The 17,954-nt window shown below is 59.0% G+C and overlaps 1 protein-coding gene across 6 annotated transcripts; it reads left to right on the top strand.

The window, feature by feature from the left end:
* Positions 1-1,483: 1,483 nt before the first annotated feature.
* Positions 1,484-17,671, top strand: KIF7 (kinesin family member 7). 6 transcript variants are annotated; one of them, XM_057494669.1, is made up of 20 exons: positions 1,484-1,595; positions 3,212-3,563; positions 4,757-4,957; positions 5,329-5,722; positions 5,907-6,426; positions 6,972-7,088; positions 7,626-7,841; positions 8,753-8,883; positions 9,265-9,380; positions 9,555-9,707; positions 10,943-11,145; positions 12,114-12,311; positions 12,684-12,809; positions 12,984-13,160; positions 14,038-14,253; positions 14,910-15,116; positions 15,791-15,989; positions 16,079-16,222; positions 16,428-16,841; positions 17,619-17,671. In XM_057494669.1, the coding sequence occupies exons 1-19, from the start codon at positions 1,494-1,496 to the stop codon at positions 16,790-16,792; spliced, it is 4,137 nt and encodes a 1,378-aa protein (XP_057350652.1). In that variant the 5' UTR covers positions 1,484-1,493; the 3' UTR covers positions 16,793-16,841; positions 17,619-17,671. The 6 variants fall into 6 exon arrangements, with proteins under 6 accessions (XP_057350652.1, XP_057350651.1, XP_036787749.2 ...); XM_057494668.1 differs by lacking the exon at positions 17,619-17,671 and adding an exon at positions 17,224-17,525; XM_036931854.2 differs by lacking the exon at positions 17,619-17,671 and having other exon boundaries at positions 9,558-9,707; positions 16,428-16,974.
* Positions 17,672-17,954: the final 283 nt, after the last annotated feature.

The following is a 17,954-nucleotide window of genomic DNA, read 5'->3' as shown; positions in this document are numbered from 1 at the left end:
CAAGAGGGAAGAAGAAATTAAACACACCACTTCCATTTATAATTTACTGGACAAAATTTAGTCACATGGCTACATCTAGCTGAAAGGGAGCCTGGGAAATACGGTCTTTTTTTGAAGTGGTTATGCATCTAATTAAAAATCAGAGGTCTTAAAGGGATGGGAAGTGGATCCTGAGGGTGGGGAGCAACTTACGATCTCTGTCACATGATTCTCTTGTTCTCAGACATTTGTTTCAATATTTTAACTATTACATACTTCTGGCAGTGAACATTCTTATGAGTTTCTTAGGGAATATGACTAAGAGTGGGGTTGCTAAGTCAAAAAGTATCTGTTTCGGTAACTAGATGCTACCAAACTGTTCTCCAATGTCCGTACTGATTTACATTCTCACCAGAAGTATGTGAGTCCTCTTACTCAATATTCTCACCAACACTTGATATTGTCTAGTTTTACCATTTTTTGCAAATGTCAAGTGTGTAAAATGGTACCTCACTGTGGATTTAATTCCCTGATTAGCAATGATACTGAACATTGCTTAGCTTTATTGAACATTTGTATTTCCCCTTCTGTGAAGTATCTGTCATACTTTTGAGTAGGTCTCTATTGGTAGTTTTCTTTTTATCATTGATTTTTAGGAAATTTTTATATTTTCTGTATACTAATCCTTTATCAGCTATATGTGTCACAGATATCTTCAGTTTGTGGCTTTCCTTTTCATCCTCTATGGTTTCCCTCAATAACCAAAAGTTTTGACCAATATAGTCAAAATTATAGTTCTTTTCCTTTGTATTTTGCAATTTTGAGTTATGCTTTAAAAACTCTTCCCTACCTTGAATCATGAAGATATTGCCCTATATTTTATTTTCTTCGAGTATTTTCATAGCTTTGCTTTTTACCTTTAATTAATTTTTATGTATGCTTTGAGTATGAATCCAAAATTTTCTTCCATATGTATAACTGATTGCTCTATACATTTCCTTATTTCTTGAATTTTTAGGTTTTCCTTAATTGTATACCGTGGGAAGAGGGTTGGAGGCTCCCAGGGGTCTGGGGAGGGAGAGCTTTGCTGAAATTGAGGGCGCGACAGAGGAGCAGAAATAGCGGGAGCACGGAGGGTCTGCACCTGAATGAATGAATGAACGAACAAACGCGCGAAGAGCAGCTATCTTAAGCCCACCAGTAAGTAGAGGCTCAGGGCTGAAAGATCCACCCTCCCCACCCTAAGCGAAAAGGTCTCCTAGTTAGTTTTGGTCTGCTCACCTGTTACAACTTGCATTCTGAGACTCAAGTGCCCCGCCCGTGAGCAGATTGGCTTCTCCAGCCGGGAGAAGCAGGCCGCCTCGGTCCGCGCATCCCCAGCTGGGGGGCGGGGCCAGCCGGGGCCCGGGACCGCGCGGCCCCGCCCCTCAGGCACGCCCCGCCCCGTCCCGTCTGCGGACAGACTCCGCGGCACCGCCCGCCCTGCGCCTCCGCCTGGGAGCGGTGAGGGCGGGATGTTTTGGGGGGCGGGGGTCCCGATGACGGCATCAGAGCGCGCCGCGCTGGGGCGGGGAGCCCGACCGCAGCGCGGGGGGACGGCGCCAACAGCCAAGCCGGTGGGTGTGGGCCCGAGGCGGGCTGGGGTCCGAGCACGGGGCTGGGTGGGGGCGGGCGCGCCCTGGCCCTCCCTGGTCTCGCCTGGGCCCGACGGCCCTGGGGGCCGGCGCGCCTGCGAAGCCCTGGCCGAGCACGCGGAGCCCCCACCCTTGCCTCCCGGCCTCCTGGAGGCCCCTCCGGGAGCGGGCGGGAGCCCCCCTTCCCTAAGTCGGGGGCCTGCGGCCGGCGTGGCGGGCCAGGAGGAGCGGGCGCCGACGCTGCGAGGGTGGAATCCGCATTCGTAGTCCCTTCTCCAAACTTTCCGGGAGCTGCCCGACCCCGCGCCGCCGGCTCCCGGGACAGTCCGTGAGCGGAGGAGCGGGGACCGCCCGGGGCTGGGGACGCTCAGGGTGAGCGGGCCGCGAAGGCGCCCACAGTACTGCGTGGCAGCCACCGCTTTGTCCCCAGGGCCGGGCACCCAGCAGGGACTGAATGATTGAACGAACGAACCGTTACTTGTGCTGAGAGTTAAATGGTGGAAAAGTGCTGTGGCCCCGCGGGTAGGAGGCGATGAGGACTGCGGTGAGGATGAGGCTGGGGAAGGTTCCCTGATGAAGATTACGCTTCACTGTTGGACAGCTTCTATGCGTGGTACCTGTGCTGGGCGCTGGAGGCACAGCACGAGGGGGACGGAAAGGTCCCTGCCTCCCAGTTCGCAGTCTGGGTAGCGGAGACCAGCGCAAAATCTGCCAATTGCCAAAGAGTGGCCAGTGGCTGATAGGAGCCCCAGGGGGCGTTGCGTGTGTAGCGGTGGGCACAAAGCAGGGGCGCCTCCCTGGCCCCCTGAAGGAGGTGTGGCCAGCGAAAGTGCAGAGAGAGGAAGCCCCGGCAACTCCTGGCAGGGTGCTGGCAGAGAAAGTGAGGAGAGGTAGGGGACGGGAGGTGAGTAGTCAAGGCAGGCAGGGCCTGTTAAAGTGTTTTGGTTTTTTCCTGTTAAGGTTTTGAATTTCAAGGGCAGTGGGAGCCTCTTTTGGGGGGAATTTAAAGCAGTAGAGTGACACAGTCACGTTTGCCATTTTCAAAGATGCCCCGGGTAGGAGGGCTCAGGGAGACTGGGACCAGTGAGGAGGATGTCATCCCGTCAAGATGTCAGTGACCAGGACCAGGGCTTTGGTGACAGGATGGGAGGAAGCACGTGAACTTGGTATTTGGGAGATGGAATTGGCAGGATTTGGTGGTGGGAGCTTGGTCTGGAAGGATCTATTGATTTTTTGAAGAGCTGGGTAGAGGGCTTGAGGTGACAGAGCAGAGACTGTGGGTGTTACCTGGGGCGTGTGTGTTCTTCTGGGAGATAGGGTCACAGGGGAAGGCACAGCTGGAACACGAGCCCTTGGGAGTCAAGTGGGGGAGTTAGGGCCTTATTTTGCCAGTGATGGGAGCCATCCGATGTCACTGTGTAGGACGTGCAGCATTTGGGCGCTACACTCGGGCACAGAAGATGTTCTGAACTTGGACCGCCCTCCCCTCCATCTCACCAAGGTCAGAGCTGCAGCATCTGGCTCCAGATCACCTGCAGGGTGAGTCCAGTTCCTGGAGCACTGGCACTGATGGCAGGGCCCTCTTCCTCTCTCTGCAGGGCCCAGAGCAGCCCTCCCTCGGCATGGGGCTGGAGGCCCAGGGGCTGCCAGGGGCTGAGGAGGCCCCAGTGAGGGTGGCCCTGCGAGTCCGCCCGCTGCTGCCCAAGGAGCTGCTGCATGGCCACCAGACCTGCCTGAGGGTGGAGCCAGGGCATGGCTGTGTCACCCTGGGTCGAGACCGCCGTTTTGGCTTCCACGTGGTGCTGGATGAGGACACCGGGCAGGAGGCCGTGTACCAGGCCTGTGTGCAGCCGCTCCTCGAGGCTTTCTTTGAGGGCTTCAATGCCACCGTCTTTGCCTATGGTCAGACAGGCTCCGGGAAGACGTACACCATGGGGGAGGCCAGTGTGGGTGAGTGGCCCTGATTGAGACCCTGAGCCCATGTTGACAGGCCCTGGTGTCTCCTGAATTTCTGCACTTGCCTTCTTGCTACTATTCCCTGCTGAAGGTGGGAGTGCTGGGGGACAGGTGCACAGCCCATTGTGGGACCAGCCATGCCAGTGGTCTGGGAAGGGCAGGAAGGAAGGGTTCTTGGAGGTGAGTGGCCTCTCAACTCCATAGAAATGGGGCCACTCTCTGGTTCTGGGAAGTTGGCTTGTCTCTGGAGGTTATCAGGATAGCTGCTAAGGGTCAGCCATCCATGTTCTAGTTGGAGTGGTTGGAGTGGAAGAGAGACACACTGGCTTGCATGGCAGGGAGTCAGCTCACTCAGTCAGACTCCAGCAGTTTTGGGAGAGACACTTAGGACTCAATTGAAAGAAATGCCCCATTTTAAGTAGCCACGAACGACTTTCTCTTAGGTTATAAAAGTGCATGTTCATCATAGAAGATTAGGAAAATACAGAAAAACACAAGCACAAAATAAAACTAAACTTTTGGTAATTGCCTTTCAGAAATCACTCACCCTGTTAGCATTCCAGTTTCATTGTGAAAATTATTATACTAAAAAAAGGGATTATATTATACTCATTCTTTTTTACCCTGTTTTTTTCTAAATGATGTATCATAAACATTTCCCTATATCATATTAAATATCCTTCAGTCTAATTTTTAATCACTTCCTGGTATTCCATTATGAATATATGGTAATTTAACCAGATCCCCTATTGGATCTTAAGATGGACACTTAGGATGTCTTTTTTTTTTAATTATGAAGAAGAGTGTTGCTCTGCACATCCTCTTATTACTTCCTTGGGATAAGTTTAGAAGGTCCTTTAGATAACTGAATATAGACTACTGTAATGAGCTCCCTGTCCCAGGGAGTAATCAAGCCAAGGGCATCTGATGATCAGCTAGATTGTAGTAGAGAGGATGCTTACATCATGAAAGGGGTCGGCTGAATCTTGAGAGGTTGCTTCCAACTCTGAAGTTCTGTGATTCTGCCTGACCACCCAGAGCATGGTCTGGCTCAGATGGCCCAGCTCATCCTGGCCTCTTCTGCTACCGTCTCCATGCCGGAGGCCCGTCGTCCCGCTGCCGGCAAGGGCCTTGGGCTGTGTCTAGCTGAAGGCATGGTGGCAGGAGGCCCTCTGGTGTCTCCCCAGCCTCTCTTCATGAGGATGAGCAGGGCGTCATCCCACGGGCCATGGCCGAGGCCTTCAAGCTTATCGATGAGAACGACCTGCTTGACTGCCTGCTGCATGTGTCCTACCTGGAAGTGTACAAGGAGGAGTTCCGAGACCTGCTGGAGATGGGCACCGCCAGCCGTGACATCCAGCTTCGGGAGGATGACCGCGGGAATATTGGTGAGGCCCTCTGGGCCCTCTGTTGGCTGGCAGGGGGCACCTGGCTCGAGGAGTCTTCACCTGCTGAGGGGTGGCTTACTTCTCTGGGAGGGGCACCTCTGAACTGGGAGACCCTCCCTCTGGAAGGTTTTGCTTTCATTTCTCCTCACCACTGCATTCAGCATACACTTCTGTACCCATCCTGAGAGGCACCAAGGTGGGTGTGGGGCAAGTTGGAGCCCTCAAGCCCGAACCAGGATGGGCAGGAGCCCCTGGGTATGGGGAGGGGACACCGGAGGCAGGAAGTGCTGTGCAAGGCAAGCCCTGCCTTTCCGGCCCTCCTGGCTGGGGGGGTCCGCACAGTCCCCGCTCACAGCCTTCTTTGCCCCCAGTGCTGTGTGGGGTGAAGGAGGTGGACGTGGAGGGCCTGGATGAGGTGCTGAGCCTCCTGGAGGTGGGCAACGCAGCGCGGCACACGGGGGCCACGCACTTCAACCGCCTCTCCAGCCGCTCCCACGCAGTCTTCACCGTGACCCTGGAGCAGCGGGGGCGCATCCCCAGTCGCCTGCCGCGACCTGCCGCGGGCCAGCTGCTCGTCTCCAAGTTCCACTTCGTGGACCTGGCGGGCTCGGAGCGGGTGCTCAAGACGGGCAGCACGGGAGAGCGGCTCAAGGAGAGCATCCAGATCAACAGCAGCCTCCTGGCGCTGGGCAACGTCATCAGCGCCCTGGGCGACGCCCAGCGCCGCGGCAGCCACATCCCCTACCGGGACTCCAAGATCACCCGGTGAGCCGCCCCGTCGGTCATGGCCTCCATCGGGCAGCGACGAGAGGCTGCGCTGGCGGCGCGCGCTGTCCGCTCGGGAAGAGGGGACGGCGCCGGGGAACCACGCCAAGGGCTGGGCACCGGGGTCTGCACCGCGGCTCCCTGCGCGCTGGGGCCCCTGACGCGCCTCCCCTGGCGCCCTCAGGATCCTCAAGGACTCTCTGGGCGGCAACGCCAAGACGGTGATGATCGCCTGCGTCAGCCCCTCCTCCTCCGACTTCGACGAGACCCTCCACACCCTCAACTACGCCAGCCGCGCCCAGAACATCCGCAACCGCGCCACTGTCAACTGGCGGCCTGACGCCGAGCGGCAGCCCCAGGAGGCGGTGGCGGGCGCGCGGGGGCCGCCGCGGCACCGCTCGGAGACGCGCATCATCCACCGCGGCCGGCGCGTCCCGGGCCCCGCCGTCGCCTCCGCCGCGGCCGCTGCCCGCCTGGGCGCCGAGTGCGCGCACTACCGGGCCCGCACCGACGCCGCCTACTGCCTCCTGCGCGAACTGCAGGCCGAGCCCGGGCTGCCCGGCGCCGCCGCGCGCAAGGTGCGCGACTGGTTGTGCGCCGTCGAGGGCGAGCGCAGCACCCTGAGCTCCGCCTCTGGGCCCGACAGCGGCATCGAGAGCGCTTCCGCCGAGGAGCAGGTCTCCCAGGGGCCCGGCGGGCGACAGGTGGGCGAGGACCAAGTGCGGACCCGGCGGGAGGGTAAGGGGCGAGGGGAGGAAGGAGGGAGGGCTTCATTGCGGCCAGCTGTGCCCCTGCCCCTGCCAATGAGCGGAGCACTTCCGGGATTCAGAGGCACTTCAGCTGATGGCCTTGATCACTTTCCTTAACCTCACTGAGCGACCTTGATCACTTTGCTTAACCTCATCGAGCCTCGGTCTATTTGTAAAATTAGGGCTGACGTTAGAATCTACCTCCTGGAGACATTGTAAGGCTGCAGGTGTAACAAGTACCCTGCAAGCGGTCAAAGGTCCAGTGAGTTATTTTTAATAATAGTGATGCAACTATTGTTAATAAAAACATGATTAGTAATTACAAGAGATGGCCCAAATGACTTGCGGAAAGGACCGCAGGCCAGATGGGGTCTGGAGCCCCTCTTGTAGGCAGGGCTGGGGAGCCCCTGGCAGGGAAGAGAGAGGGCCCAGGGGTCCCAGAGACAGGCAGACATGTCCCTCCAGCCCCTGCCCCCGAAACCTGTCTCCCTGCCCCACAGGAAGATGAGGGGGCGCTGCAGCTGCTGGCCCTGCAGAACCAGGTGGCGCGGCTGGAGGAGGAGAACAGAGACTTTCTGGCCGCTCTGGAGGACGCCATGGAGCAGTACAAGCTGCAGGTGAGGCTGCCCCTTCCGCAGTGTGGAGAAGGCTTCCTTGAGGGGCTGAAAGAGCGGAGTTTCCCGGGAACTGGGGAAGCTCGGCAGGATGGGTAAGATGGGGGGAGATGGACAACCTAGCGGAAGTGTGGAGGGAGCAGCGGAATGGTGGGCGGGATGGTCGTGAGGGTGGATGGGAGGTGGGATGGCGGAGCAGCAGGGTGGGACTCGGAGCCAGCCCCTTCCTTTGTCCCAGGGTACGTGGGGCAGCATTGCTGCGGTGCCCCCTGCCTGCAGTGATCGGTGTGGATGTGCAGGACTGGCATGGAGGGAGAGAGAGGATGGGTGGGGTGCCGGGAGCCTGAGCCTGAACTAGTGCACTGTGGGGTGGGGGTGCAGGCCAAGAAGTGGCTGGAGGAATTTGGCCCTCCTTGGTTTCAGCCCAGGGAGGGCTGGTTGGCATCATATCTGTTCTTTGGCTTTGTGCACCTCGGCCTGTCCATGTGCTTGCACACCCCACACTGTGTCCTGCATCAGCCCCTGGGCCGTGTCTTGCAGAGTGACCGTCTGCGGGAGCAGCAGGAGGAGATGGCGGAGCTGCGGCTGCGGCTAGAGCTGGTGCAGCCTGGCTGGGGGGCCCCAGGGCTCCTGCAGGGCCTGCCCTCGGGGTCCTTCGTGCCCCGGCCTCACACAGCCCCCCTGGGGGGTGCCCGCACTCATGTGTTGGGCATGGTGCTCTCTGCCTGCCTTCCTGGTGATGAGAACTGGGGAGAGGTGAGGAGGTGTTGAGGCTGGTGTCCCCTGGGCCCGTTGCACTGGGCAGGCTTGGGCAAGGGAAAGGGGATGTAGGGGATGTGTCCCTCACTCTCATGGGACCAGCTGTGACAGGCAGCTTCCTGGTGTCCCTAGAGGAAGGGCCAAAGTTCGGGTGACTCTGTAGGGCCTCTCAGAAGGGACTGGTGTTTTGGGGCATCCCTGGGCTAGCTGGAGATTGCCTTGGGTGAGGAGGTCACAGAGAGGGTTCTGGCTTCCAGCACTGGAAAGCTTGCACACCCCTGAGATGGGGAGCTCATTATCACTTCTGACACCACCTCCTCTGCCTTTGGACGCCTCTTTTTGCAAATTCAGTTTTCCATGAGTCCTCATCTCCTTGAGCCTAGTCTGCTTCTAGTTCTGTCACTTGGAGTCTTTTGGACAAAGGCTGCTCCTGCGTCTGCCTGGAGGCTCTGGGTCCTCTCAGCTCTGACGGCTTGAGGGACTGAGGATAACGAGGATGTGGGTTTGGCAGAAGTGTTGTGCACCCACCACTGTGGCGGGTGTTCTTGGCCAGATAAGATACAGATGAGCTGTATACAAAGATAGAAAGTGTGGACTGGACTGTCTGTCGCCTGAGTACCTGGTGCTATAGGCTCCAGGACAGGTGGTGAGGGAAGGGAGAATCGAGGGGAGGGGAGGGACAAGGGAAGGAAGGGAGAGAGGAGGCTCCTGCCCCACCTTGAGGTTGGGAAGCCTCCCAGAGATGTCACTGGAGTTAGATCTTGAAGGTAAGGTAGGGCTTGAGGTCAGAGAGGTGAGGAGGGTGTGCAAGGTGGGGCCTAAGTAGGGGCAGCCTTGGTGCCGGGCAGCGGCTGCGGGAGGGGGTCCTGCAGTCCTCTGGCCCTGAGACCCCAGCACTTCCCTGTCAGGTGACCAGTGGCGGGGAGGCTGGAGCCGAGTTGCTGGCAGAGGCAGACAAGCTGGGAAGTGGCTCTTCGGCTGCTTCAGAGGAGGAGGGGGAGGAGCAGCCTCCACCCAGGAGGGCCCTGCACCTGCGCAGGTGAGTGGGGCCCGCTGGCGACCCGACAAGGACCTGCGCAGGGCCTGGCTGCCCTGGAAGAGAATCCCGAGGGGTCTCAGGGTTCTTCGCCTGCATTGCCCTGACTGGTTCTTGGTGGAGAGCACACAGGGGCTGGGGGCTTAGAGTCCAGAGCTCTATTTTGGGGTGGGTGTGCTCTAGGGTGGGCCCAAGCCTCCTGGTTCTCAGCCTCCAAGGTGGCCCTCAGTGCCCCCAACTGCCCTGTACCCCCTACGCTCATTCCCTGGCTTCAGTTCTGCCAGGGTTACACCGACACAATGGCCTCTCTTCAACCCTGGCCCTGGAGGTGGCTGGGCTGGCAGGAACTGGGGAAGCATATGGACTCCTGCTTCTTACCCCTAGGAACGGGGTCAGCAAGTGGAGCCAGAGGGCGGGGGCCCGCCCAGGGAGTCCGCTGGAGAGGAAGGGCCCAGAGCTCCGCCTTGAGGAGATGGGTACAGCTGTCCCAGGGCCTAGCGGTGAGCTGGGTGGGGTGCAGAGAGGGCCCTGACCCCTCTGTCCTCCATGGTCCTGGACTGGCCCCCCTGGACCGCCCACATCTGCTCCCTGGCTGCCCCTGCCCGGGGTACACTCCCCCCTCCTCTGCCTCTCCCACTGTCGGCTGGAGGTCATTAACAGTGGGCCCATTACAGCAGTCTGTGGGAGCAAGACCCCCACTCGGCCCCGCCAGGCCCCCACTGCCACGGCCTCCGAGTGGCGGCTGGCCCAAGCCCAGCAGAAGATCCGCGAGCTGGCCATCAACATTCGCGTGAAGGAGGAGCTGATTGGCGAGCTGGTCCGCACGGGTGAGAGCGCGCAGGGCACCGGGGCCGGAGGGCTCAGGCTGTCCAACCGACCGTGCTCCCTCCAGCTGTGCAGCTGAGCACGCACGATAAGCCCTTGGTGCCTCAGTTCTCTTGTCTCTAAAATAGGGGTAGTGATTGCACCTCTTCTGCAGGTTGCTGAGGTGAGTTAGGTCAGGCAGAATGCTTAGACCCGCTCTCAGAAGCGTTACCTATGATGATGATGATGATTATAATTAATCAGCTGCCTGCTGTGTGTCAGGCTCAGTGCTAGGCACAGAATCTCCCAGTCCTGAGGAGCAAACAGTGTCCCTAAATCATGCTATATCTTCTACTGGTGATGCAGGTGAAGGGGCAGGGGACCAATTTAGGTGGTGACCAGTTGAGCCCATTTACTTAAGTAGTTAGGAATGTCTTTATCAAAAAAATACATTATGAAGATTTTCTAACAGACAAAATAGACTAGTACAGTGAGTGGGTTCCTGTATACCCATCTCCCAGATTTAGCTTTACCAAGATTTTCACTTTGTTTCCTCTCTTCCTTTTTCCTTTGCTGAGATATTTCAAAGCAAATCCCAGACATCATGTCATTTCATCCCCACACCCATCAGGATGCCTCTTTTTGGACATTTTAACTGAAATGTCTTAGCGCATCTAACACAATGAACGTCAATCATCTCGGTGCCCGGAGCGTAAGCGTGCCCCCTCTGCGTACAGCACTGTCTGTGCACAGCTCGTTTGCTTGAATCAAGCTCCAGACTTGCTCCTCACATTCTATGTGCTTGTTAGACCTCTGGAGGCTCCCTTCTCTGACCTCTTCAGTCATCTAGAATGTTCAGAACCCCGAAGGTTCTGGGTTCACCTGTCTGCTTCCTTGTGGTGTCAGTTAACCCGTTCCTCTGTCTGCTGTCCGTATTTCCTGCAAATAGGAAGCTAGTTCTACAGGCTTAATTATATGTAAGCTCAAGTTACATCTTATTTTAACATGTATTAGGTAATAATAAAGCCTGTTAACCCATAATTTCCCTGGGTCACTGCTATGGATAAGGCTAATTTTAAAAGTGAGTCCAGTTAAAGAAAAATACTAAGTAAATCACAGTACTCGTGGTACGAAGGCTTAGCTAAACCCCTGAAGGTGACTGGCCAACACAGTTCTGGAACACGCCGCAGGGGAGCGAACGGGTGGCCTTATCGCGGGGAGGGGCTGCCCGTGCTGACAGGGCCCTGCATTCTTCCAGGGAAGGCTGCGCAGGCCCTGAACCGGCAGCACAGACAGCACATCGGGGAGCTGGAGCAGGCGGCAGAGGGGGTGCGCGCCGAGCTGAGTGAGAGCCAGAGGCGGCTGCGGGAGCTGGAGGGCAGGGAGCCCCGGGACGCGGGTGAGCGGTCGCAGCTCCAGGAGTTCCGCAAGAGGGTCGCTGCTGCCCAGAGCCAGGTGCAGGTCAGTGTCGGGACCCAGGGCGGCAGCTGTGGCCTCCCAGGCCGAGGGCCCCAGGGTCGGGACACGCGCACCCCAGAGCCCAAGCCCGTGGGAGCCGTGGGTACTCAGCCTTTGACTGGTGGCGCTAATGCCGTCCCGGCTCCAGGGGCGAGGCTGGTGTTAATAGAAGCTGCAGGGCTGGGGGTCGGCTCTGCTCCACTCCCTCCGCAGCAGACGCAGCAGGGCGAGTCCTGCCTGAAGTCCATCTAGGAGACCAATTAGGGTCGGGGGTGGGGGCGGCAAGGAAAGCAGCCCCTCCTCACACAGCCCGCTCCTCCCTGCCTCCATTTCCTTCCCTCTCCATCCGTCCATCCCCGTCCACCAGCAGGTCCATCTCGTCCATTCACTTACCCTTTTGTCAGTTGATGTGGCCAACTGTCCAGTATCCATCCATCCTTTTGTCTTTCTGTTCCCTTTCATCAATCCATACATTATCTGTCCATTCTACTCTCTGCCTTTTATGATCTCACCCACTTATCTGTCCACCCACCCTTCCATTCATTTTTGCAACTGCCCATCCATCGTTCATCCCTTCTTTTCCCATGCAGGGGTCCAAGAGCCAGTGTGGTGGAATGGTCGAGAATGTGGGCACTGGAGCCCCACTGCGTGGGTCTGCATCCCAGCTCTGCCATTTACTAGCTGTGTGTTCTTGGTCAAATTTCCTAACTTCTCTGTGCTTCAGTTTCCTGATCTATAAAGTAGGACTAATAATCATAGTTTTCCGTAGGATTGCTAGTACACACAGAGCACTTTGCTGTAGTGCCTGGCACATGGTGACTGTCACAGGAGCTATCATTATTAGTTGTGGTATTGTTATTAGACCATTATCCCCCCACCTGTTTTCTGCCCCTCTGTCCGTCACCCCTCTGTTGAGTGCCAGGCTCGCGGTAGCTCCCAAGCATGGCCCAGCAGAGGCTGCGTGGTTCCAGGTGCTGAAGGAGAAGAAGCAGGTGACAGAGCGGCTGGTGTCGCTGTCGGCCCAGAGTGAGAAGCGGCTGCAGGAGCTGGAGAGGAATGTGCAGCTCATGCGACAGCAGCAGGGGCAGCTGCAGAGGCGGCTCCGCGACGAGACGGAGCAGAAGCGGCGCCTGGAGATGGAGATGAACAAGCGGCAGCACCGAGTCAAGGTTGGGCTCTGGCTTGCGGGGCGGGGGAGGCACCAGGAGGCTGAGCTGGGGCACAGCCAGGGAGCCCGGCGAGCTCCCACGCGGCCCCACCGCTCACAGCCACACCACCTCAGAAAGTCACTTGGCCTCCCTGAGTTGGTTTTCCTACCTGAAAATGAAGAGACGTGTAGGAAACTCAAGGCCGGAGTGAATGCCTGTACCAGGTGACGGGCATCCTGTGGGAGCTAGAGAAGTGCTTCTGCCTGCGGGTCCCCAGTGAGGCCCCAGGGGTGGTGAGGCCGGGGGCAGGCACTCCTCAGGCAAGTGCTGGTAAGATGCTGGCCCCACAAAAACGGCCCTGCCCGCTGCGCTGCTCACCCTGCGCATCCCCAGGAGCTGGAGCTGAAGCACGAACAGCAGCAGAAGATTCTGAAGATCAAGACTGAAGAGATCGCGGCGTTCCAGAGGAAGCGGCGCAGTGGCAGCAACGGCTCTGTGCTCAGCCTGGAGCAGCAGCAGGTGGGGCCTGGGAAGAGCCTGCACCCCAGGAGCACCCCCAGCCTGGCTGGTGGCCAGGGCCCCCTGGGGTCAGCGCCTGGGTTGCACCATTCTCCCCGTCTGAGTCTGGGTGGCGGTCCACGCAGCCAGAGGTGAGGGCTGAGAGCCTCCCCCGCCTCCCCCACTTCCCCTCAGAAGATTGAGGAGCAGAAGAAGTGGCTGGACCAGGAGATGGAGAAGGTTCTGCAGCAGCGGCGGGCGCTGGAGGAGCTGGGGGAGGAGCTCTGCAAGCGGGAGGCCATCCTGGCCAAGAAGGAGGCCCTGATGCAAGAGAAGACGGGGCTGGAGAGCAAGCGCCTGCAGTCCAGCCAGGTGAGGTCCCATCAGCTGAGGTCCCACCAGGTGAGGTCCTTCTGCGTGGTGTCCCTGTCAGGTAAGTGCCAGCCACGGGCAGCTCTGGCCTGCCAGGCTATGGCCTGCACATCCCTCAAGAACTCTCAGGCTGTAGGATATTTGATGCAGGTTCTGATGTGAGGGCAGAGGAGCCTCTCCAAGTGCCCATTCCACAATTCATTTGACCTCACTGACCTGCTCTGGGACTGTGCAGGCACAGAAAGGTGGGAAAGAGAAAGAGCCTTCACTGGCACTAGAGGCACATGCACCTGGCCCCGCCTGGCCTACCTGGCATCATTCCCTCCACTTGAATAGAAACTCTGAGCCAAAGTTTCTTCCTGCCAAACGGAACCACAGTGTCACCAGGAGGATCCGAGGGGGCGTGTCACATACCCCACAGCCTGTTCCAGGAGCAGGAACTCAGGCCGGATTCTCACAGGGCTCCAGGCCCACCCCTGCCGTCACGGAGCACCCTGGGGCCCAAGAGGGTGCCGCCGTTTATCCAGAACTTGTCTTGGCCATTAAAGCCCTCACTTCCTCCCACATCAGGTTCCTTGAAGGTCCTTTAGGGTTTAGCCACTAATTTCCCATAATTCCCATTCCAGACTTTCCAGGCGAGTCGTCTTGGTGGCAGGCCACTACCACCCCACTCTACCTTTGCCCATGTTGTTCCCTTCTTGGCAGAACTGCCTTTTTCCCCTCCGTGGTCTGTGCCCTCCTGGGCCGTCTCGGGGGCCCCTCGGAGACTCTGGTCCTCTTGGCCCCTGCTTCCCGAGCTGCGGACCCGAGCTGTGTCTGTCACCTGCATGAGGATGGGGCCTGCTCCTCGCCTAACCCCTGGCGGTGCTGCCCCCAGGCCCTCAGCGAGGACATCGTGCGAGTGTCTAGCCGGCTGGAACACCTGGAGAAGGCGCTGTCCGAGAAGAACGGGCAGCTGCGGCAGGGCGGCGCGCAGAGCCGGCGGCAGATCCGGGAGGAGATCGACGCTCTGCGCCAGGAGAAGGACTCCTTGCTGAAGCAGCGCCTGGAGATCGACGGCAAGCTGCGGCAGGGCAGCCTGCTGTCCCCCGAGGTACACCCGGGGCCTGTCCGCCGCCCTCGGCCAGGCTGGGTGGGGCCGCGCTGCTTTTGGGCATGAGCTCCTCCTGCCGGGGGGCCTGCTGTCTGGACCCTTCAGTCCCTTTCCAGCGGGAATCTGGACTCACTCTGTCCTGAGCCACCTTAGGCCACATGCTCACACATCTCAGCCCCGTGTGGGGGTGTCGGGAGCATGTCCGTACTAGAGGCCAGTCCCTGAGCAGCAGGGAAAGCCTGCGTGGGACAGCCTCCCCTGGCGACCCCTGGGCCTCGGGCCGCCTGCCGTGCCTTCCGTCCGTGTAGGGCCTTCGGAGCTTCCCGAGGGCACCTCACTTGAGGCCCTGTGCTTCAGAAGGCGGCCCCCTCGCAGAGCCCCAGCCTCCCCCGGGTCAGGGCTGTGAGGGAGGCCACCCTGTCCTTGCCATGGTGCTGTGCTGGCTGCACGCTTAGGACGAGGGTGCCAAAGGCTCACTCGAAGGGCCTTGGGAAGCTAAGCCCTCGGGGAGGTGCCACTCCATTGCTGACAAGGATGTCCTGGCTCTCGGGGACAGGTGGGCTCTGAGTAGGTCTGCCCAGGACCGTGTTCAGGGGACGGTGTCCGACGGTGCAGGGAGCAAGTACTCCCCCTCCCCACGCGCCCGTGTCCCGCAGGAGGAGCGGACGCTGTTCCAGCTGGACGAGGCCGTCGAGGCCCTGGATGCGGCCATCGAGTACAAGAACGAGGCGATCACGTGCCGCCAGCGGGCGCTGCGGGCCTCGGCCTCCTTGCTCTCCCAGTGCGAGATGAACCTCATGGCCAAGCTGAGCTACCTCTCGTCCTCCGAGACCAGAGCCCTGCTCTGCAAGTACTTTGACAAGGTGGGTCAGCAGCTCCCTGCCGCCCCCCGAGCCCCGCGGGGAGGTGTCTGCTGACAGCTCCGGAGAAGGTCCTGCTTCCTCCCAGATTAGGGGACAGAATCAGGATAAACTCTAGGCTCCAGGCTGTCCTCTTTAAAGCCTGTTTTACTTTGTGAAACTAAGACCCAGTCTCCTGTACCCCCTTCTCCGGTCAGTTGGCACCTTCAGGGCATAGCCCTTGCCCAGGTCAGTGGTTCTCAATAGGGGATGCCGTTGGTCCCCCCGCCCCTCTGACAAGGGACATCTCGCCATGTCTGCACGTCACGACAGTGGGGTGGGGACCATCTTCAGTGCACAGACAGGCCTCCATAACCAGGAGTTGTCTGACCCAAAATGTCAGTGCTGCTGAGGTTGAGAAATCCTGGCATCGATGAAATCCCACAGCTGAGGCTCCGCCTCGGCGCTTGGCAGGGCCGGCCGACTCGGGTTTCGCTTTGTGAGCCAACTCTTGCCGTTTGGCAACTACTGCCCAGAACACTGCGGAGGTGCCTGGCACTAAGTCTCGGCTCAGCAGGCGACCCCGCCATTCCTAGGGCTGGCTGCCGCGGGGCAGCGGTGGCAAGTCGGCCGAATGCCCACTGCGTGGCTGAGGAGGGACCGGTGAAGGGGCATTGCCAGGCTGGCTCTCCGAACAGGTGGTGACACTCCGGGAGGAGCAGCACCAGCAGCAGGTCGCCTTCTCGGAGCTGGAGATGCAGCTGGAGGAGCGGCAGCGGCTGGTGTACTGGCTGGAGGCGGCCCTGGAGCGGCAGCACCTGGAGGTGGACCGCCAGCTGACCCTGCAGCAGAAGGAGCATGAGCAGAGGGTGCAGCTCCTCCTCCAGCAGAGCCGGGGTGAGGCGGCCGGCCTGCCCGCGGGCCGAGGGGTGGCTGCCCGCCCGCCCGCCCGCCCGCAGCCCCTCACCACCTTCTTTCCCTTCTAGACCACCTGGGTGAGGGCTTCGCCGATAGCAAGAGGCAGTATGAGACCAGGATCCAAGCCCTGGAGAAGGAGCTGGGCCGCCACGTGTGGGTCAACCGGGAACTGAGGCGGCGGCTTGGTCGGAGCGCTGCAGGCCAGAGCGGGGGTAATCTGTCCGCAGTGCAGCGCCGGGCCACGTTTGTCCTGGTTGCAGTGTCAGCCGTACTCTCGTTCTGGGAAGGCTTAGAAGGCACCCCAACTTCCACTCTTCCGGGGTCATCTCCCACGTTGCTGGGGCCTTGGGGAGCTAAGCCCTCAGGAAGGTGCCACTCCTCCACTTCTGACAAGGATGTCATTGCTCTCGGTGACAGGTGGGGAGAAGAGGTCCCCGTGCCCGGAGAACAGGCAACCCCCTGTAAGTGAAGATGAACTTCCAGCCCCCGAGCTTTGGCAGGCCCCCCTCACCGAGGGTGCCCCCCACGCCCGAGAAGAGATGCGGGACACAGTCCACGCCCCGCTGCCGTTGAAATGGAAACGCTCAAGCCTGTGTGGTGAGGAGCAGGGCCAGTCCGAGGAGCTGCGGCAGCAGCGGGAGGCCGCTGAGCCGCAGGCGGGGCGGGTGCTGCCTGGGGGAGAGGCGGGTCTGCCCCGGAGCAGCGGGCCCTCGCCCAAGGCCCCGCGGGACCTGCGAAGAGCCAGCCCCGGGATCATCGACGTCAGGAAAAACCCCCTGTAGGCTCCTGGGCAGAGCTGGCCTTGGAGGGAGAGTCCCAGCCTGCCGAAAGGTACAGTTGCCATGTTTGCTTCTGTGTCGGACAATCCTTATCTCACACTCTAAATCTAGGTCCTGATTTCTACCCATTGGAGTTAAATTTGGGCCACAGCCCAAATGAGCCAGACTGATTTAAAAAAAACAAACCCACAAATTCCTTCCCTTTAAGCTCTGGTGCCTGACTGCCGTCTTTCAGCTGGAGTTCCAGGACAGCTGTGGCCTCGAGCCTCCATGTGCAGGCCCCTAGATCTGGGTTCAGCCAAGGCTTGTCACGGCGCTCTTAGTGGCAACAGGGTTGGGGTTTAAGTGTTCTTATGTATATGGGGGTAACTGGGTTAGCCCAATTTTAGAATTTTGTAAAACCGTTTTATAATAAAAAAGAATAATCTTTAAAGGGAGAAATGGAAGTTTGATTTGCAAGACAATCGCAGGAATCAGATTGGGGAACACAACAGACCTGAAAGCTTTCCAGAGGCCAAGACAGGCTGCTCGCCGACACTCGGCAGAGATGGGCGACCCGGGTGAACGTCCCCCTGGATGGTGAGGACCAGGCCAGGCCGTGGGCTGGCTGACCTCCAGGTCAGACCATGAGTCGTGGCTGCTCCAGAAACCACTAGTGCTGGACCATGGTCACAGTTAACCTCAGGCTAGAACATTAAACAGAAACGCACCAAATGCTAAGTAGCCAGAGATGATTTTATTGTTATACTGGGAACGTAAAAGTCCGTTGTTGTCTGATGGCTTTCTAGTCTGTATGGTGCTTCGTTTATAAGCACTGCTTCTGTCTCAGAGTCCCAGCGTCGGAGCAGCTCTGAGGGGGGTATCCGTCCTCCGCTTCACAAGCGGGGTGAGCAGTCCTCTGGCCCGCCAAGGGCGTAGTGAGGGTGGGGCTGGACAGGGATCCCGGGCTCACATTCCTCCTCCGGCTCCTGACTTCCAGGCTGCGACTGAGTTACAGCACCAGCTCCCTAATGGGGCCGGTGTGGTGGGTTTGGACAGGGTCTGGGAGCATGGAGTCCATGAGGGGCCTCTGAAAACCCTAAGGCATTCTAATGACAGCCTGATCGCTGCCCCCAGCAGAAGAGGCTGCTTTATGCCCCTGGGGACCTGGCTGACGGCACCTTCA

The sequence above is a fragment of the Manis pentadactyla genome, chromosome 18 (genome assembly GCF_030020395.1).
Source record: "Manis pentadactyla isolate mManPen7 chromosome 18, mManPen7.hap1, whole genome shotgun sequence".
Classification (NCBI taxonomy): domain Eukaryota; kingdom Metazoa; phylum Chordata; class Mammalia; order Pholidota; family Manidae; genus Manis; species Manis pentadactyla.
Note: the sequence above shows the minus strand (reverse complement) of the source record. Positions and strands in the feature narration are given on the sequence as shown.

Coding starts and splice junctions, on each gene's coding strand:
- KIF7 (XM_057494669.1), top strand. CDS start 1,494: ATGTTTTGGGGGGCGGGGGTCCCGATGACGGCATCAGAGCGCGCCGCG. Junction 7,089..7,625: donor TGGAGCAGTACAAGCTGCAG/GTGAGGCTGCCC, acceptor CGTGTCTTGCAG/AGTGACCGTCTGCGGGAGCA. Junction 7,842..8,752: donor GTGATGAGAACTGGGGAGAG/GTGAGGAGGTGT, acceptor CTTCCCTGTCAG/GTGACCAGTGGCGGGGAGGC.